The sequence below is a fragment of the Sus scrofa genome, chromosome 2 (genome assembly GCF_000003025.6).
Source record: "Sus scrofa isolate TJ Tabasco breed Duroc chromosome 2, Sscrofa11.1, whole genome shotgun sequence".
NCBI lineage: Eukaryota > Metazoa > Chordata > Mammalia > Artiodactyla > Suidae > Sus > Sus scrofa.
Window position 1 is genome coordinate 64,291,571 of NC_010444.4, and position 21,917 is coordinate 64,313,487.

The window sequence follows — 21,917 nt, forward strand, 5'->3', positions numbered from 1 at the left end:
TATCCCCCTGATGCCCTTAGCCCACACAATAGGTTCCTGGCCACCAGCAGCCTGCACAAGAAGTGCTTAATCTCCCCTAAATGAGCAAGACGCTTCTGGCTGCCCCATAGCCTCTGCAGAGCACTCTGCCCTCTCAGCCTGCAGGCATGCAAACACTTGCACAGGGAGTTCCCTATGGCAGTCTGCCCCTCCTCCGCTCTCCTCCCCAACAATGGCATCTTGCCTCTCCTGCAGGTCTGGACCTTCTCCCGGGTTCCCTCTGCCATGACATTCCCCTCCTTAACACGTGGCACACTGCTCCTTAGCCCCTCATGCCATCCCCAGTTCTCTCCCCAGAACTGACCTCCAGAGCCTGAATCTCAATGCCCAGCCCCTGCCCGAGCATCTTAGGCTGTGGTGTGTGGCTGGTGGCTCAGATGGTCTGTGCAGCTCTCACTCTGCTTTGCTGTTCTCATTCCAGTTGCTGTGTTTTTCTTGGCGACTTTGAGGTCCCTGCTGACTCAGCCAATCTTTTGTCAGTCAGGTGGCTTCCCAGGAGGTGGGTTTCTTTCATCCTTCATGGCTTCCTCTTGGGAATGCTAGTCCTGTTCTGATTCCTTTTCTCTCTCTTTTTTTCTTTTGTTCTACCCAGTTATGTCAAGTGCTTCTTGCCCTTTTTGGAGGTTTAAGTTCTGCCAGCATTCAGTTGATGTTCCATGCAAGTTGTTTTACATGCAGATGTGTTTTTTTGATGTGTTTGTTGGAGAAGGTGTGCACGACCTCTGACTCCACCATCTTGCTCCACCTCCCCTAGTCATCTTTTTGTTGTTGATTTCCAATGTGGCTTTGGGGCCAAAGAATGTGATCTGCAGTTTACCACACATTTAAATTAGTTGAGGCTCATTTTTTAGCCCAGCACGTGTGCGATGTAGGTAAATATTATATGTGTGCTTGAAAAGAAGGTGAATATATAGTCATGGCTCTGTGGTTCTTCAATAACTGTTGAATCAGGCAGGGGAGGACAAGAGAGGCAAATGATGGTGGAGTTCTCCCTTGCTCCAGTCAGGTAAAAATAAATAGCCTTTTCTTGTCTCAAAACAAACAAACAAAACAAACAAAAACATTCAGTAAGCTGGGAATTTATGTCTGCAAACATCATGTACCACATTGAATGAATTTTATACCCTTCAAAGATGATATGGGAACTGTTTATCCAGTTTGAGGGTCATTTCCTTTTTTTTTCTTCTTTCTTTTTTCCTTATCTGTTTTTATACTATCTGGAGAAATGAAATAATAAAGGTAAAATTAAGATTTGTTTTTTTGTTTTTCTTGTTTCTTTACATTTTAATTTAACTTAAAATTGAAGTATAGTTAATTTACAAAGTTGTGTCAGTTTCTGGTGTATATAGCAAAGTGATCCAGTTATACAAATATATTTATGTATTCTTTTCAGATTATTTTCCATTATGGTTATAACAAATTATTGAATATATTTCCCTGTGTTATAGAGTAAGATCTTGCTGTTCACCTATTTTTATATCATAGTGTCTATCTCTTAACCCCAGCTCCTAATTTGCCTGCCCTCCCCTTTGGTAACCATAAGTTAGTTTTCTGTGTCTGTGAGTCTGTTTCAGTTTTGTAAATAAGTTCTGGATAAAGAATATGATATATTGATACAGTAGAATATTACACAGCCATACAAAAGAATGAAATAATGCTATTTACAGCAACATGGGTGGACCTGGATGATCAAACTAAGTGAAGTAAGTCAAGACAAATATATAATATCACTTATATGTGGAACCTAAAAAATTACACAAATAAATCTATTTGCAAAATAAGATTTTTAGGATTTTTTTTTACTTTCTTAGAGATAAGAGGCTGACACTTTTGTCAGGGGAAAGACTTGGAGCTTAAATGGCATTTTTCATTTTTCTACCCATGGGATTATTGATTTAGATCAAATCCCATAGATCTATGACCCCACACTCCCCAAATGTGTTAAGAGAGATCCGATGTGGTTAATCTGTTTGCCTTTTGTGGATCATTGGATAATTTGAAGTGCAATAGTATGGAATGGAGGAAGACTTCCTTGAAATGTCAACTTCAGTGTGTTGTTTTTTTTCTCCCTGGTATGTGGTAAGTATATAGGTGCTCAATACATGCTTTAATATTTTCCCTAATTGTGGGGAAATATTGATCACTTATGTGGCCTCAGTTCTTACTAGTTTGTCACGGGAAATACAATTTCTGACTAGTGGCCATGTTTGATGGGCAACTTCTGCATATAAAATATTGGCCTACATTTGCAGCAACATGGATGGACCTAGAGATTATCATACTACATGAAGTAAGACAGATAGAGAAAGATAAATACTATATGATATTGCTTACATGTGAAATCTAAATAATTGATACAAGTGAACTGACAAAACAGAAATAGACTCACAGACATAGAAAACAAATTAATGGTTACCAAAGGGTAAAGATGAGGGGAGGGATAAATTAGGAGTTAGGGATTAATAGATACAAACTATTATATATAAAACAGGTAAACAACAAGATAATACTGTATAGCACAGGGGCCTATATTCAATATCTTGTAACAAACCACAGTGGAAAGGAATCTGAAAAAGAATGAATAAATAAATTAATTAAATATTGGCTTAAATGTTATGGAGATTGTAAAGGAAGTAGAGAGCAAAACTAGTGACTTCACAGTGTTGAAAGGGTAGATACTTGCATAGAATACACCCAAGAATTCATGATGTAAATCACTATGTAAAATCGCATATATGATACCAGAACTCATTTATTTCCTACTCTAGGTATCATATTTTAGGAAAGAGCATAATGTGAAAAGGGAAAATAAATTACTTGAGGAATTTTGAATTTCAATCTTGACAAAATTGGAATAGATTATTGGATATAAATCCAGTCATACTTGGTTTCATTCATAATTAAAAAGCTGATCCCAAACCATAATAACTGTATTAGTGTATTAATACTACTAACACTTATTGTGCACCTACTATGTAATAGTTACTCTACTAAGTAGCTTATGAGTATTACTCATTTAATTCATACAACAGCCTGTGTGGCAAGTGCTGTTATTGTCCCCTTTTTTTTTTCTTTTTATGGCTGCACCTGCACCATATGGAAGTTCCTGGACCAGGCATTGAATTGCCAGATCCTTTAACCCACTGCATCAGGCTGGGGGTGAAATCTGCACCTCTGCAGTGACCTTAGCAGCTATAGTTGTGTTTTTAATCCACTGAACCATAGTGGGAACTGCTATTATCCCAATTTTATGGATAGAAAATTGAGGCAACGGAAAGCTCAGTAACTTGCTTAAGGACACACATATAGTAAGTGGTGATGGAACTGGGTTTAAACCCAAGCAGGCTGGTTTCAGATCCTGTATCTATATTAAGAAGTTTATCTTTGTATCCAAGTTAAACTTTGTGTCCAAGTTTCAGGTGGTATTAGTTCCCTGTGGCTGGTATAACAAATTATCACAGACTTGGTGGCTTTCAACAACAGACATTTATTCTCTCACAGTTCCCTTCTGGAAGTCTGGGATCAAAACGTTGCAGGACACACTCTCTCTGAAAGCTCTAGGAGAGAATCCTCCCTTGTCTAGTCCAGCTTCTGGTGGCTCCAGATGTCACTGGCTTGTGGCCCACATCACTCCAAATTCAGCCTCTCCCTTCACATGGCGTTATTCCCCTTTCCATGTCTCACTGTGTCCTCTACTTTTCTTACAAGGACACCAGTCAATGGATTTAAGGCCCACCTGGTTAATCTAGGATGATTTCTTCTAGAGATCCTTCAATAATTACACATGAAATGTCTCTTATTATTCTTTTTCTTTTTCAGCTTCATCCATGGCATATGGGCATATGGAAGCTTCTAGGCCAGGGATGGAATCCAAGCCACAGCTGTGACCTGTGCCACAGCTGCAGTAACACTGGATCCTTAATCCACTGCATTGGGCTCGGGATTGAACTGGTGTCATCACAGAGACAAGCTGGATCATTACCCCACTGCACCAGAATCAGAACTCCAGTTCCCTATTTTCTTTTCTTTCCTTCCTTCCTTCCTTCCTTTCTACCTGCACCTGTGGCATATGGAATTTCCCAGGCTAGGGATTGAATCAGAACTGTAGCTGCTGGCCTACACTGCAGCCACAGCCACGTGGAATCCTTAATCCACCGAGCGAGGCCAGGGATCCAACCCACATCCTCATGGATACTGGTTGGGTTTGTTACTGCTGAGCCACAATGTGAACTCCAGTTCCCTATTTTCCTTTTTTATTTTTGTATTTTTAGGGCCACACCCAGGGCGTATGGAGGTTCTCAGGCTAGAGGTTGAATAGATGCTGTAGCTGCTGGCCTATGCCACAGCCACAGCAACGCTCGATCTGAGCCACATCTGTGACCTACACTATAGCTCATGGCAATGCTGGATCCTTAACCCACTGAGTAAGGACAGGAATCAAACCTGCATCCTCATGTATGCTAGTCAGATTTGTTTCCACTGAACCACGATGGGAACTCTCAGTTCCCTATATTCAAATAAGGTATCATTCTGATATTTGGAGTAGACATGAATTTTTCAAAGGATACTGCTGTTATGGACTGAGCTGTGTCCCCCTCTAACTGCATATGTTGAAGCCCTCACCCCCAGTAAGAATGTATTTGGAGATAGAGCCTTTAAAGAGGCAATTAAATGAGGTCATAAGGGCGGGGTTGTAATTTACTAGGACTGGTGTACTTATAAGAAGAGAAAGAGACATGAGGACTGCCTATTCCTGGAGGAAAGGCCACATGAAAACATGCCAAAAAGGTGGCCATTTGCAAGTCAAGGAGTGAGCTCTCACCAGAAACTAACTCTGCTGTCACCTTAATCTTAGACATCTAGCCTCTAGAACTGTGAGAAAATTAATTTCTGTTGTTTAAGCCACTCAGTCTTTGCTATTTTGTTATGGCAGTCCTAGCTGACTAATACACACTTCAACCCAATACATGGGTGATCTAAAGTTAGGGGGACCCACAGTTTGAGTTACCACACCGTCACTCTACTCATTCCTTTCTCCCTACTGTATCCCACTGGAACTCACCCCCAGTGGGTAACCCCCTTGCACCAGCAGCTGAATCTGAGGAGGACTGACAAAAGTGGGCTTTCAGCTTTGCCAACTTTTGTTTTGTGTTTTTTTTTCCTTTATCAAAGAGCCAATTTTTAGGCTTGGCTTTTTGTTGTTGTTAAATGCAAAGCACATTTCTTTGTTTGTTTTTTGGCTGCACCTGCAGTTTACGGAAGTTCCCAGTCCAGGGGTCAAACCTGCATTTCCGCTGAGACCTGAGCCACAGTGGTGACCTGAGCCACATTGTTGACAATGCTCGATCCTTAACCCGTTGTGCCACTAGGGAACTGCACTGTTTTTTGTTTTTTTTGTTTTTGATGGTTGCACTCAAGGCATATGGAAGTTCCTGGGCAAGGGATTGGATCCAAGTTGCAGCTGCAACCTACCCTGCAGCTGCAGCAAGGTCAGATCGTTTAATACGGTACTTTGAACTGGGGATTGAACCTACACCCCACAGTGACCCAAGGTGATGCAGTTGTATTCTCAACCCACTGCACCTCAGCAGCAAATCCTTTTTTTATGGTATTGTTTGTTTAAGTTTTGTTAAAAAAAATTTGAAGTATAGTTGATTTACAATGTTGTATTAATTTCTGCTGTACAGCAAAGTGATTCAGTTTATATATGTGTACACATATATATATAGTCTTTTCCATTATGGCTTATCACAGGATATTGAATAGAGTTCCCTGTGCTATACAGTAGGACCTTGTTGTTTATTCATTCTACATATAATAGTTTGCATCTGCTAACCCCAAACTCCCACTCTATCTCTCCCGTACTCCCCCTCCCTCTTGGCAACTATAAGTCTGTATTCTGTGTCAAAGTATTTTTCTATGGTTGAGTTATGAGCTCCAAAAATAGGGGTTTCTCAAGGAAATGAAGTCAGATACCTCACTGCAGCCACGCTCCTGGGTACTGCTTACTCATCAGTTTTTTTTTTTTTTTTGAAAAATAAAAAATACAAATACAATTTTAAAAAGTTACAGTCTGTTTACAGTTATTATAAATATTGGTTATATCCTCTCTGTTGCGCAATACATAGAAAGGATCATTTGCTAGCTGGGGTTGGAGCCTCCTTGAGACAGGAACAGTGTGCGATAAGTCCTAGCTTTTCAACACCCAGGTGTGAGAGGAGCATGGTCTGGTGGGGAGGGCAAGATAAGGTTGAAAAGGTAGTTTAGAGCCTTATCAAGGAGAATTCTGTTATGGTGTGTATTAGTTACTAACGGCTGCATTAAAAATCCCCCCCCAAGCAGGCTAAAACAACACACTAATTATTATTAATTATTAATTTATTATTGATTTGATTGAAGTATAGTTGATTTATAGTATTTTGTTAGATTCTCACAAAGCTTCTGTCAATATGTTGGCTGCAGCTGTGGTCTCATCTCAAGGCTTGACTGGGGAAGGCTTCATTTCCAAGCTCATTCACATGCTTGTTGGTTGGAATTCTGTTGGAGCAAGCCTATTGACAGTGACGCTATTGGCTAGGAACCTGAGACACTCACTTGAGGGAGACCTTTGTGATGATGGAATATTTATGTATCTAGATGTCAGTGATAGTTACAGGAATCGACACATGTGATAAAATGACATGGAATTATACACACACCTTGTACCAATGCCAGTTTCTCGGTTTAGACGTTGGACTCTCATTGCATGCAATGATAACCTTTGTAAGAAAAAAACCTCTTTGTATTGTTTTGCAACTTCTTCTTAATCTACATTGATTTCAAAGTAGAAACTTAAATCTCTTAATAGGTAATGATTAGAGAAGCTGTTTACTCTGAACTAGGGTCCTCAAAGGGGCAAAAAGATCAGGGGAATACTTCTTCATGTTTGATGTAGGGGGGTCTTCCTATATCAAAAAGACATAAAAACCACCCTCTTGGAGGCTTGCAGTAAAAACAAAAGTAATACTTCGTAAATTATAAGTTAAAGAGAAGAAAACATCCAGCAGAAGAGGGGGAAGAAAGCATCCAGGCCCATGACTTCCTGTTTGCTCATGTAAAACACAAGTCATGATGAAAACACGCAGACCGAGATAAGACATCCTCCACGGCTGAGCTCACTGGTCTCTGCACCATGAGAAACAGATATCTAAGGTTGCTGCCAGGTAGGTAGAATTATAACTAAAGCTATCTGGGACTATTCACCCAGTGTGAGAATTTTCTCTGTTCTTTGCTTTACTTCTGGCTTTTATTTTTCTTCTGGCTTCCCCACTATCTCTGAAAGGGAGAGCAGGAATGGAGTTTTAAGAAGGTCATTAACGCCATTATATTAAGTTCTCAAAGTAGAAAGTTGGGACTTTAACAAAGATGTCTTATTTCGCCATGTGTATTAGTCCAAGTTCTCCAGAGAAACATAACCAGTGGGGTGTATATATATATATATGGAGAGAGAGAGACAGAGACAGAGACAGAGAGACAGAGAGACAGAGAGAGAGAGAAAGGGATTAATTTAAGGAACTAGTTCATGAGATTGTGGAGATTGGAAAGTTCAAAGATCTGAGGCAGGAAGGCTGGAAACCCAGGAAGAGCTTGATGTTGCATCTCAAGTCTGAAGGCTATCTGTAAGCAGAATTTTCTTACTTATTTTACCAGATTAAATTTTTTTTATTACAGTTGCTTTTCAATATTCTGTCAATTTCTGCTGTGCACCAAGTTGTACATATATATGTGTGTATATATATATATATACATACCCTTTTTCTCACATTAATCTCCATCATGTTCCATCACAAGTGATTAGAGATAGTTCCCTGTGCTATACAGCAGGATCTCATTGCTTATCCGTACTAAATGCAATAGTTTGCATCTACTAACCCCAAACTCCCAGTACATCCCATTCCCTCCCCCTCCCCCTTGGCAAACACAAGTCTGTTGTCCATGTCCATGAGTTTGTTTCTTTTCTGTAGATAGGTTCATTTGTGCCATATATTAGATTCCATGTATAAGTGATATCACATGGTGTTTGTCTTTCTCTTTCTGACTCACTTCACTTAGTATGAGAATCTCTAGTTGCATCCATGTTGCTGCAAATGGCATTATTTTGTTCTTTTTTATGGCTGAGTGGTATTCAGCCATAAAAGATGTACTACACCTTCTTTTTTTTTTTTTTTTTTTTGTCTTTTGTCTTTTTTGTTGTTGTTGTTGCTATTTCTTGGGCCGCTCCCGTGGCATATGGAGGTTCCCAGGCTAGGGATTGAATCGGAGCTGTAGCCACCGGCCTACGCCAGAGCCACAGCAACGCGTGATCCGAGCCACGTCTGCAACCTACACCACAGCTCAGGGCAACGCCGGATCGTTAACCCACTGAGCAAGGGCAGGGATCGAACCTGCAACCTCATGGTTCCTAGTCGGATTTGTTAACCACTGCGCCACGACGGGAACTCCCTACATCTTCTTAATCCATTCATCTGTCGATGGGCATTTAGGTTGTTTCCATGTCTTGGCTATGGTGAATAGTGCTGCAGTGAACATAGAGGTGCATATATCTTTTAGAATTTCTCTTCCTTGGAGGAGGTCATTTTTTTTTTCTCTAAGGTCTTCAAGTGATTGGATGAGGCCCACCAGATTATGGAGGGTAATATGTTTATTCAAATGTACTGATTTAAATGTCAACTCATCTAAAACACCTTTGCAGCAACATGTAGACTAGTGTTTGACCAAATATCTGGTTGCTTGGTTGAGGCAAATTGACACATAAAATTAACCATCTCACCACTTATATGCTTTTTTTTTTTAGATGAGTTCATAGCCCAAACTCTAAAAACTCTGATGTGCTAAAGAAAAACATTGTCCTTTAGTCTTAGGCTTTGTGTAGGTCATGGAATGATTTGAATCCAATAACAGTGAATTACTGAAAACCAGTATCAGTGAGGTCAGCTTAATTCCAATTAGTCTATTTCTTTCAATGTTTAGGATAATACCTGTTACCTAGTAGGTTAGGTGTCTTTTTTATTTCTACTATAATAAAATTTTATTTATTTATTTTTTTAAAACTATATTTGATTTAAAATGTTCTCTAAATTTCTGCTGTACAGCAAAGTGACCCAGTCATATATCTATATCTATGTATACATTTGGTTAGGTGTTTCTTATATGTCGTCCTCATTGGTTGTAATTTATTTCCTGGTTTTATAAAAATACCCAGATTTCTTATCATTTTATTTGTGGAACATGTTTTTTTTTTTTTTTTTTTTTTTAAGCTGGGCACATTTTGGAGGGTCTAAGGTCCAAAATGCCATGGGCCATTAAAAACTGGGAGAGCAGGAGTTCCTTTGTGGCACAGCAGGTTAAGGATCTGGCATTGTCTGGAGTTCCCATCATGGTGCAGTGGATAACAAATCTGACTAGGAACCATGAGGTTGCAGGTTCGATCCCTGCCCTTGCTCAGTGGGTTGACGATCTGGCGTTGCCATGAGCTGTGGTGTAGGTTGCAGACATGGCTTGGATCCTGCGTTGCTGTGGCTCTGGTGTAGGCTGGTAGCTACAGCTCCGATTAGACCCCTAGCCTGGGAACCTCCATATGCCATGGGAGTGGCCTAAGAAATGGCAAAAAGACAAAAAAAAAAAAAAAGGATCTGGCATTGTCATTGCACACAGCATTGCTGCTATGGGTGGGTTTCAATCCTAGCCTGGGAACTTCTGCATGCTGCAGGCATGTACCTGCCCATCCCCCCAACGGGAAAGAAATGGAGAGAAAAATTTGTTTCTTCAAGATATTTACACTTTTAGGTGTGCATGTCTACAATTTATTCAGAAGACTGAATTATTTTATTCATATATATGGGATGTTAGGCTGTAATGTCACCCATTAGATCCTGCTTTGGATGCCACTCTTTAGAAAGTGGAAGGGACATAGTTGGTGGGGCATCTGAGGCATGGGAGGCCTAAACAAATTTCCTAAGGGGCAGATCCACTCTGGGTTTGGTCTCAGGCGATCTGGCCCTGGAGCCTGGTTCTCTTTACCACTGGACCGAGCCCCAAGAGAAAAGGAACATTTCTTGGGCAAAGAGTGAAGAGTGGAAGTCTGGGACTCTGACCCTGAGAGAACCAAGGTAAGCATGTAATTCTGCCTGAGCCTGGAGTCTGATCCAGATGCAAGTATGTCTTAGGTAATAAGTCTGTAATACAGGAACAGGAGAGAATCTCTGTTCCTCATTTTCTTCTTCTTTTTTAAAAAAGTTATTGAAGTATAGTTGATTTACAAAGAGGTGTTGATTTCTTCTGTATAACAAAATGACTCAGTTATACAAACATATACATATATATATCTTTCCATTATGGTTTATTACAGAATATTTAATATAGTTCCCTATTGTAGCCATCCTATGTATAACAGTTTGTTGCTTATCTATTCTATATATAATAGTTTGCATCTGCTATCCCTAAACCCCCACTCCCTCTCCCCCTCACAGCCCCTCCCCCTCGGCAAGCACAAGTCTGTTCTCTATGTCTGAGTCTGATTCTGTTTTGTAGATATCAATTGTGTCATATTTTAGATTCCACATATGAGTGATACCATATTTGTCTTTCTCTTTCTGACTTTGCTTATTATGAGAACCTCTAGGTCCATCCATGTTGCTGCAAATGGCATTATTTAATTCTTTTTTATGGCTCAGTAATATTCCATTGTATATATGTACCATATCTTTATCCATTCATTTCATTTTCTTTATTTTTGAGTTTTATGTTATTATTATTATTTATTTTTTATTAATCAATGAATTTATTATATTTATAGTTGTGCGATAATCATCACAATCCAGTTTTATAGTATTTCCATCCCACACCTTCTCTTATTTCTTCTTTCTCTTTAGCAGACATGTAGACTGTTTACTCTTTGCCAGGCACTGTGCTAACCCCCTATTAGTTTTCACTCATCTACAACCAAAATAAATCTCATCCTATTATCATGACCACCGTACTCATTTTGAACTGGGGAAATTGTGATTCAAAGGATAGGTGGTGTTCCCAAGGCTGTGTGGCCACCAGGTGGAAGTTTGGATGCGTATTTGAGCATATCCAGTTCTGAATTGTCCACCAGGGTCCTCTATCACCTTACACAATGTTAAAATGGTGGAAGTCTGGAAGAAGAATTGTTTTTTCCCCCTGTTACCCAAGAAATATCCTGTAAAAGCACACAGATCTGAGCAGATTTTCATAGCGGTCACTTGACTGGGATGACAGCCCTTGATAGGGGAGACTGGTCATTGCCTGTGGGGTAGATTCCATCCCTTGACACCCATAGTGGTTTCATACCACAAAGCCTACTGCTGTCAGTGACTCCTTTCTTAGGGAAGGACTGGAAATCAAGGGGAAAGTTGTGCCCCCTATGCACTATAGCAGGGCCAGGAGCTCATTTGTAAAGCACCTGGAGAAGCCACTCAACCAGGAGGTCGTGGCTCTACCTGCAGGTGCCTTAGTTCTAATACTCACCTGTCCTCAACTCCCTGTCTCTCAATTCCATGGATCAATGTCCTGCAGACACTGTAAGCTAGGGCTCAGATTTTGGGCCATCTGACTCCAATACCCATGCTCTTGTTGTATGCTCTGAAACATGTTGCCTTAAACAGGAGGAGTGATCCTGGAGGGAAATCCTCAAAGCAGATTTCTGCCATTGCCAGAGAACCAAGAACCTGGGTATGGGCAAAGGCACACCAATATGAGGACCTTCTCCTTCAGATATAATTCCTCCTTTGGGAGAAGTTGGAGTTTCTAAGATGTGTCCCAGTCATCAGCTGTCTGTACACATTCTGTCCCCTTACATGTAGCAAACGAGGTTCCACAAAGGCTGTGCCTGTCAGTGACTCATTCCTTGGGGACCCTTGGGAGATGGAGGAGAAAAGCTGAATCCCAGGACACTGCTGGAAAACGGTGGGCTGCAGGGCCAGAGCCCCCTTCCCCAGGAGGGGATGGCCATGTGGAAAAAGGTTGAAATGGGAGCTCCACTTTCCTATCCTTGTTATCTCTGTCTTTCTGGCCCAGGACTCTTGGTGCTGCTGCTGTTGCCATGGGGACCTGCAGCCCAGAGCACGAAAGGTGAGTCTGCCTATCCAACTCCACTAGCGGGGCAGGTAGAGAGTGCATGCCAGAGTCCAGGTCCTCTCATTAATAAGGGGAAAATGGAGGCTTATTTTGCAAGTGAGTTGCATACATTGTTTTCTGGGAATAGAGAAGTAGTTTCTTCTTCCCTGAATGCTCAGAATGTTCTGAATGCTTCCTGTTTTGATGGCAGTCAACTCCCCTCCTCCCTCCCTCCCTTCCTCTGCTCTTGCACCCCCGCTGCCAGCTGTTTTCTTTCCTTCCTTGAGCCTTCTGACCATGGTCTCCGTCCCTACATCTGTCCCCACAGCCTGTGCTCGGTGGTGCCCTCCAAACTCCTCATGTGTCAACAGCACTGCCTGCCGCTGCCTTCCGGGATTCAGTGCTTCATCTGGGGAGGTCTTCACCAGCCCCTCGGACAGTTGTGATGGTACAGTGACCTAGGGGTGGTGGAGGGACAAGCAGAGATTGTGGGATACAGCACAATTGCAGGGGGGACATGGGTGTCGATTGGGGGCCTAAGCCTTTGTCCTCAGAACTGTCATCAAGAACAAAAAACAAGAGAAAGGGAAAAGATATGCTGGTGGAGAGATAAAGGAATAAATAAACCTGACTTCCTAGAGAGGGAGGGGCTGGGTGTCCAGGAGTGTGGAGTCTATGCCTCAGTTTGTTCTTTCAGGCCTGGCGAGGGGGTACAGAGCTTCTACCCACCTCTCGCTTTGCCATGTCTAAACCTGGGGTGTCAGCCAGAGGGCCAAGAAGAGCAGAGCTGATTGCACAACCTTCAGGAGTGGCTTGCTCCAGCTGCAGCCCAACCTCAGCAGTATTGCCTGAAGTCTAATTCTTACCAAAAAAACATGGAATATGCATCAGGATCAGCTTTAGGGAGTCAAGTAGGGAATGGTGATCTCTGCCTTCAAGGAACTCATGCCTTTAGGATATGACCCTTTGCCCTGCTGTGTTCCAGATATCAATGAGTGTGCACCACCCACGGCCGTGTCCTGTGGAAAGGGTGCAGACTGCCAGAACACAGAAGGCAGCTACCACTGCATATGCGTTCCAGGATATGAACTTGCTTCTGGGGCACCAGTGTTCAGGAATGAGAATGAGAACACCTGTCAAGGTATGAATGACCCTGCATCTTCTACCTCTCCATACATGAGGTTTAGGGTCACCAGAATCATTCCTGAAGCATCCAGGGGCCAGGGGCTTGGTTACAGGTGTAGCACCCAAGTCTGAGTTGAGACAGATGTGCTTGCGCCTGTCCCACCTGCACAGAGAGAGGGTGCATGAGCCAAGGGCCCAAATCCTAGCTTTTCTGTGTGTATAAGACACTGGTGAGGGTACTTATTCAGAAGTCATTGTTAACATATGAGATGTGATAATATTGTGATCTTGGGTATGTGTTTTATAGAGTCCCTATATTTCATAGAAAAAAAATAAAAGTAGCTTTGTGTTTTGTTAAAAGTGTCTGTGTGATCTTGGACAAGTTAATTCACCTCTCTGTGCCTCAGTTTACCTATCTGTAAAAAGGGACTGACAATGGTGCTTGCCTCATAGAATTGCTGGGAAGATATCTGAGACCGCAAACAAAAAAGAGTGATGGCTTTTACGTTTTATTTTATTTACTTTGTTTTACCTTATTTATTTATTTCTTGGCTGTGCACACAGCATTTGGAAGTTCCCAGGCCAGGGATCAAACCTGTGCCACAGCAGCAACCTGAGCCACAGCAGTGACAGATCCTTAACCCACTGTGCCACCAGGGAACTCTGGGTTTTTAAAGTTATAATCATTATGATCTAATGTGCCTTCTCCAAGTTGTGCATCCCTGGGGATGTGCCCCAGGATGGGGGCTCAGTGAACAGCTGTCCTGGTCTAAACCCTCACCAGGGACCCAGGAAGAGCCTGGTCTCCTCACATCACTAGGCTTTGCCTCCTTTCCAGGGGGAGCAGACAGGCTTCAGGCACCTACAGGGACAGTTGGAACCAGCAGTGACCAGATGGAAGCCACAGCTCATCAATAGAGGGGGTTAGAGCCAAATACTGAAGATGGGGATGGGAGGAGAGTGAAGGTGAGAGGTGAGGAGGAGGCTGAGCCCAGGGTCCAGAGGACTCTGAGGAGGGTCCGCAAGCCTACCCTCCTGCAGAGGAAGAGCCCCAAACCTAATCCCAGCCCCTTCCTTCCTTCCCTGGGCAGGGAGGGTAGCAGATCATCCTGGTGGGAGGCCAGAGGGGACCTCATCTGTGTGGAGGCACTGCTGGTTCCCAGGGGCCTCTGTGAGTGGATGTTGTACTTGAAATATGTGCTCTGGCCAGAAGACAGAGCCTTCGTGTGAGTTGGAAAAAGGTCCCTCATCTTGTGAACACCGTGTTTGAGGAATGGAGAGTGAGCCACTTGTTTCTTTGGTCAGATATCCTTGTGCAGTGAGCAACCTGCATGACTGCACATGGTGGTCATGGATTCCAATCAGTGTTCTTGGACTGGGGGCGCTGCCCTTCAACTGTCGTGAGCCCCTGCAGTCATGGATGAACAAGAGGGAGGTGGGAGAGGACCCAAATGGACCGTGAGCTGGGCGACAGGGAGAGAGCAGTCTGCTGGTTTGGACCAGCTGCTGGAAGACCTAGATCTGGAACTGGTTCAGCTGGACTGTCTGTGCACCCCCACCTCTGCATTCCAGCCTTCATCACATCAAAGGAAATGTTCACCTATGTCCTAGATGTGGGGTCTGCTATGGGCATGAGACCAGGCCTGCTCACTGGGACTCTTGTCCCACCTGCTCCAGGCATCAGAGGACAGTCTTGGGTACCTACATAGTCCCCTGACCATCTCTGAACCCCAAGGCTCAGAACCATCTATGGAGGGTCATTTCTGAATGTTTGGAACATTCCCCCCACCACCACTTGGCATCTTATTTGTGTAAAACGAAAGGGAGATCAACATTCCAAATACTCAGTGAGCTCACAGCATCATGTGTTCCAGAAAAATATCCTCTCTGTCATAGTCAGTGACTGTTTGGGTGAGACCTGCCCACACTGGAGGCCTCTCAGAAATCCTGGGTCATGGAGAACCATGGAATACTGTCCAGAAATGTGGAAAGATGGAGAATTCAAGGGCAGACCCATTGTCCTTGGTCGGTCTTGCGCCTGGCCAAAAATCCACTTGGAGAAGATGCATCCTGGCACCCTAACTTCATTTCTCAGCTGCTCAGCCTTCCATATATTTTCCCCATGCAGGGTCCCACCCTGACCTTCCCCAGTAATTCCAGTTCATGGATCTGAGGCAGCTCTGATGACTGGTGCTTGGGAGGATGTTGTGTCGGGAGTGGGCAGGTTGATGTCGACCTCCTCCCTGAAAAGTCAGATGAACAAAGAGGCTTCCATTCAAGGAGGCGGAGGGGTAGCGGGATGGACTGGGAGTGTGGGGTGAGTAGACGCGAACTATTCCATTTAGAATAGATAAACAATGAGGTCCTACTCTACAGCACAGGGAACTATATCCCACCACTTGTGATCGAACATGATGGAAGATTGTACAAGAATAAGAATGTATATCTATGTATGACTTGGTCACTTTGCTATACAGTAGTAATTGAAACAACACTGTAAATCAACTATACTTTAATAAAAATAAACAAATTAATAAATAAAAAGGGCTTCCATCTGGACCAGATGACAAGAGAGGTTGTCACTGGGGACCACTGCCCCTGGCCTGACCTTCTACTGAAGAGGTCAACCCAGGCCTTATGGTGACCCAGACCACTTGGGGACAGAAAATGGAGGCTGAGCGCCACTTGCCAGGGCCCATAGATCTATGTCCCTAGTGGGAGGCCAAGGGCTGAGATGACAGAGATGCCTGCCACCCATCGCCTAGGAGCACCTGCTCCCTGTTCCAGCTACTTAGCATTCATCCACCACTGGCCTTGCTCAGATGTGGATTTTCACCACTTCCTGCCAGTCTAGGCAGTACCTTAATGGGAATAAGAAAAAGACACCTTCATAGCCCCAAGGGTGCCTGGCCACATCAGCCCCACTGTCCAGCATGGCCTGGTGCCCATTGTCTGGACAGCCCTGGCCTTTCATCCTTATTTTTCATGCTGGTGCCCAAAAGTCTCATCCTTGAGGGGCTTGGCTCAGGGTGGGTCTTGGTCCATCTCTATGGAGCTTGAGTCTCATTACCATGGATGGGAGAGTGCTGTCACCAGGGTCATCAGGACTCCAAAGAAAAGTCAGCTGGCAGCCCTGGCCCTGGGGTAGTCAGGACAAAGTCCACCACTGGGAGCCAAGATGGGCCCTTCTCAGGGTCCACAGCACTTCCCCTGCACTTGGTTCCCAGAAAGGCACACCCTGGGCTTTGTCCAAATACTCAGGCTAGAACAGAGACAGTTGTGATGTCCTTACCCCAGCTGGGAGCTGTCCAGGGAGGCAGAGAGAGATACAGCTGGCAGACAGGGGGGACTTGGGCCACTTCTGGACAAGAGAATGTCTGGGCCATTGTGCTCACCCATAGGATGCCTCCATGGAATTTAGAAAAGGCACCCATTCACCAGGGAAGAGAAAGTGAGGCTTTCTGGATGCTTCCATGCCAGGAAACATGGCCGACCCCCAGTTGGAAGGCTGTCCACAGCAGTGGGCATCCATCACCTTCTCCTTCCCCTTACAGACGTGGACGAATGTCAGCAGAAACTGAGAATCTGTAAAAGCCACAGCATCTGCATCAACACCCAGGGCAGCTACACCTGCCAGTGCCTACCTGGCTTCAAGCTCAACCCAAGGGACCCAAAGCTGTGCACAGGTAGAGGCCCTGGGAAGCCAGGGAGGCCAGACTGGACCTGGGGAAGGAGCTGAGGTAGTTTCTGGAACCCAAGGAGGATGGAGAAGCACCTCAGGTTCCCGCAAGGCCAAGAACCTGCTGAGGCCCAGCCCAAGGATTCACCTCCCTGAAAGATCCTTCCACAGGCCAGGGAGGTGGCAGAGCCTTCCGAGCCTGGGCTTCCTTTGTGAGCACACTTGAGACCTTGCCCCTTCCTCATCTGTCACATTCGAGCAGAGGAAGCTGTCATTTCCTTTTTGCAGAAGGGGAACTGCGACCCAGGGCCCAGGAGGGAGCAGGCAAGAGTCCTTGGTGGGGAAGGCCAGCCCCCGGGACTCAGTTTCCCTCCTTGTCTCCAACCATAAACTAGGGGCCCTGGTCCCTGTTTCACTCATCTTTCAGGGAGGCCACCATAAGGTGCCTTGAAGGTGAAGTTAAAGTTCACCAGGTGATGGTGCCTGCCATCACAGTGGGGTCCTTGAGAGTAGGTGATGAGAAGTGGGTAACATGAGAAGTAAGGGAGGCCTGACCTTCTGGCTTTGTCCTCAGATGTGAATGAATGTACCCTGGGGTCAAACCCATGTCACAACTCCACCTACTGCTTCAACCTCGTGGGCAGATATGAATGCCCCTGTCGCCCTGGCTGGAAACCGATTCCTGGGTCCCCCAACGGCCCAAACAACACCATCTGCGAAGGTTCAGAGCTCAGATACCATACTTCTGGAGACCCACACTCAAAACATCTCATCACATGCTCAGTGGCACCCACACCAACCAGGCAGAATGAACACTGTGGGAGCTCTGCTGTGCTGCCATCAATTCTTTTGAGGCTAAACGTGAAAAGAATTATGGGGTCCTGGGGAAGGAGCTGGGTACTAAAGAGGAAGGTTCCAAGGCAGCAGCTAATTACAAACTGGGATGAAGATAGTTCAACATTTTCACAAACTGTATATCTGTATGGGGCTCACCTGCTGTGTGTCAGCACTCTGCACACTTCCCATAATTCACTTCAGCATCTGTCACTCAAGGATATGGAGTTACCAGCTGGCATCACCTCCTGGAGAGGGGAGGGGTACTAATATAGGGAAAAGGGGGCAGGGCCAAGAGAGGGCCCTCATCAGGGCTGACTCCCTTCTTTGTGTCTCCAGATAAGGATGAGTGCAGCTCCGGGGAGCATCATTGTCACAACTCCACCATCTGCACCAACACTGTGGGTTCATATGTGTGCCACTGCCCCCAAGGCTGGGTGCCCAAACCTGGATTCCAGAATAAGAAAAATACCACCATCTGTGAAGGTACCTGTCCTGACCTGACCCCAGACCCCACCCACAACAAACGCAGACACTCCCATACCTAATGAACCACTGTCCTGTCCCCTGCAGAGGTCTCCTTCCCCACCTGGATGCCACCCCCTGGAATCAAGAGCCAGGTGAGTGGCACACTGACCCAGGGGCAGGAAGTCTCTTGGAACAGCCTACCCATTTCTCCCAAACTCTTCCACCCACATCTGAGCCTCTCTGACCCCCTCGTCTCCTTTTCCCCAGAGGCTCTCCCGCTTCTTTCACAGACTCCAGGATCTACGTGGGAACTTCAGTTCAGCCTCTGTTCAGAGCACTGTCCAGGTAAGGGCAGAGCCAAAGGAGGTGGAGGCATCCCATAGAGATGGAGGATTCTTTGGGCTGGAAGGAGACACCCCAAAACAATGGTGCGCTGCTCTGAAGCTCCACCTCTTCCAGGCTGGGTGGGATGAGTGGACACATATTGGTACTCACCGTTAGACACCACTGTGAACATACTAGTGACCTTTCCTCTTGCTGTTTCTGGATATTGGGTTTACCTCATACTTGGCATTCGTAAACATGGTTGACCTCTGAGTGACTGGATTCCAGAGGCAAAGACCACTCAGTGAATTCCATCGGGCACTGTCTTTATATCACTCTAAGATCTGTTCTCTGTGGCTGAGCGGGGAACTTCATGCAGCCTCTCTGGCCCATGGGCTCCTGACTCTTTACCACTCCCCTTCCCAGGGCCTCATACAGGAGGTTGGTGATCTGCTGGAGGGGCCCCAGGACCTGGAAAACCTGTCCCAATCAGAGCAGCAGTTTGTGGCCACTAATCTGCTCCTGGGCCTGGAGAATGCCCTGGGATGGCTGGGCAAGGCCCTACCCATTGGGGCAGTGACTTTTAGTTCATCTGCCGGCACAGGTAAGTACTTGGGACTGTCCTCCGGCTTCTCCTCTGCCTGTTCCCTGCCTCCTTCCTTTTCCACTTCTATTAGAGTCACGTGACCATGCTTATATCTCAGTGTTAATCTCATGAATGAATTAAAATAAAAGGTTAAGAGCAAAATAGTTGAGAGAGGATTAAGAGGTGCAAACTTCCTTCAATTGTAAAATAAATAAGTTAAGGGGCTGTAATATATGGCACAGGGAATATAGTCAACAATGTTGTATGGAGACAAGAGCTCCTGTTGTGGCTTAACAGGTTAAGAACCTGATGCTGTCTCAGTGAGGATGCAGGTTCAGGCCCTGGGTTAAAGACATGGAATAGGTCACAGATGCAGCTCAGATCCAGTGCTGCCATGGCTGTGGCGTAGGCCTGCAGCTGCAGTTCCAATTGATCCCTTGCCTGGAAACTTCTATGTGCCACAGGTGCCACCATAATAAGAAAAAAAAGAAAGAAAAAAATATTGTATGGAGACATATGGTAACTAGACTTATTGTAGTGATCATTTTGTAATGTATTTTTTTTTGTCTTGTCTAGGGCTGCACCCATGGCATATGGAGGTTCCCAGGCTAGGGGTCTAATCAGAGCTGTAGCTGCCAGCCTACGCCAGAGCCATAGCAATGCCAGATCTGAGCCACATCTGCGACCTGTACCACAGCTCATGCCAGATCCTTAACCCACTGAGAGAGGCCAGGGATGGAACCCAAAACCTCATGGTTCCTAGTCAGGTTCATTTCTGCTGTGCCACGAGGGGAACTCCTTGAAATGTAAAATAATATTGAATCATTGTGTTGTACACCTGAAACTATTATTCTATATCAATTACATGTCAGTAAAAAACAGCAAAATGGTTAAAAAGAAATGGAAAACTGTAAATAATGTACATTTTCATTGTAAAATAAATTATCAGGAGAGGAAATATTTGCAGTGAAGAATTAAAGATAAAACGTAGGAGTTCCCATTGTGATGCAGTAGAAACGAATCTGATTAGGAACCAGGAGGTTGTAGGTTTGATCCCTGGCCTTGCTCACTGGGTTAAGGATCCGGTGTTGCCCTGAGCTGTGGTGTAGGTTGCAGACAAGTCTCGGATCTGTCATTGCTGTGTGGTGTTAAGCCAGCAGCTGTAGCTCTGATTAGACCCCTAGCTTGGGAACCTCCATATGCCATGGGTGCAGTCCTAAAAAAACACAAAATGACAAAATAAAGATAAAATATAAAGTTTCAAAAGAAAACGATTTATTCATTTTGGAAGAGTATGCATTTAGTATTATTTGATATTTAAATATGATTTTTATTGAGATAAAATTCACATTCACATAATATAGTCACTTTTTAACCAGAGTATACAATTCAGTGGCATTTAGTACATTCACAGAGTCGTACCACCCTCACCTCTATTTCTAAAGTAGTTTCATCATCCCCAATGTATAGTTGGCATCCACTAAGCAGTCACTCATTTATTCTTTCCTTCAGCCTCTGGCAACTACTTATCTGTTTTCTGTCTCTATGCCTTTGCCATTCTGGATATTTTGTATGAATAGAATCATGCAATATGTGACCTGGTAGTCTAGCTTCTTTTGCTCAGCATAATGTCTTTGACATTGTTTCATGTTGTAGCATGTTGTATCAGTATTTCATTCCTTTTATGGCTGAATAATAATGCATTGTATATGGATATGCCACTTTTGTTCATCCATCCATCCATTGATGGACATTTGAGTGGTTGTCACCTTTAGATTGTTGTAAATGTGCTATTATGGATATTAGCGTACAGGTTTGTATACCTTGTTTCAGTTCTTTAGGGGTACATGCTTAGGAGTGGAATCTCTGAGTGATACAGTAATCTATGTTCAACTTTTTGAGAAGCCACTAAGCTATTTTCCTAGAGTGGCTATTTCTCCATTTTAGATTCTCAACAGCAATGCACAAACGTTCCAATCTCCTCATCCTCAGCAGTACTTGTTACTTTCATTTTGTTGTATTTTTATTATAGCCATTAGTATGTGTCAGGGGACAGCTCATCATGGTTTGATCTGCATTTTCCTAGTGCCTAAAGATGCGTAACATCTTTTCATGTCATTGTTGAATATTTGTCTTTTTTTTTGAAAAATGTCTATTCAAGTCCTTTGCCTGTTTTTTGCATTTGGTTGTTGAGATTTTAGAGTTATCTATGTATTCTAATAGTAGATCCTATGAGATATGTGATTTGCAGAAATAGCTTCACATTCTGAAGATTGAATTTTCATTTTCTTCATAGTCTTTTCACTTCCATGAAAAAATACTTTACATTTTTATTAAGTCTATATTATCTATTGTTTCTTTTGTTACTTCTGCATTTTTTCAGTCATTTACAAGAATCTACTTCCAGAACAAAGACCATGAAGATTTATCCCTATATTTTCTCCTAAGTGTTCTACTTTTACCTTTTAAATGTAGGTCTTCCACCCATTTGGAGCTAATTTTTGTGTATTGTGTGAGGTAGGGGTCCATCTTCCTTTTTTCCTGTGTGAATAACCAGATGTCCCAGCACTATTGATTGAAGAGACTATTCTTTGCCCCCTTGAAAGGTCTTGGCACCTCTTTTGGAAAATCAATTGACTTTAGATGTACAGGTGTATTTCTGGACTCTAAATTTGTTTTATTGACCTATATGTCTATCCTTATGCCAATACTGTACTGTTTTGAATATTGCAGGTTGGTAGTTAA

At 43.9% G+C, this 21,917-nt stretch overlaps 1 protein-coding gene across 8 annotated transcripts in view; it reads left to right on the forward strand.

The window, feature by feature from the left end:
- LOC100518417 (adhesion G protein-coupled receptor E2-like) overlaps window positions 7,075–21,917 on the forward strand; it is a 68,921-nt gene continuing 54,078 nt past the window's right edge. For 2 of the 8 annotated variants that reach the window (XM_021083672.1, XM_021083673.1), the window contains exons 1-8: window positions 12,189–12,604; window positions 13,142–13,297; window positions 16,836–16,967; window positions 17,535–17,681; window positions 18,134–18,280; window positions 18,368–18,414; window positions 18,530–18,607; window positions 19,013–19,190. In XM_021083672.1, the coding sequence (XP_020939331.1) occupies window positions 12,346–12,604; window positions 13,142–13,297; window positions 16,836–16,967; window positions 17,535–17,681; window positions 18,134–18,280; window positions 18,368–18,414; window positions 18,530–18,607; window positions 19,013–19,190 (1,144 nt within the window). In that variant the 5' untranslated portion in view covers window positions 12,189–12,345. The other 6 variants (XM_021083675.1, XM_021083676.1, XM_021083674.1 and 3 more) reach the window with 6 other exon arrangements.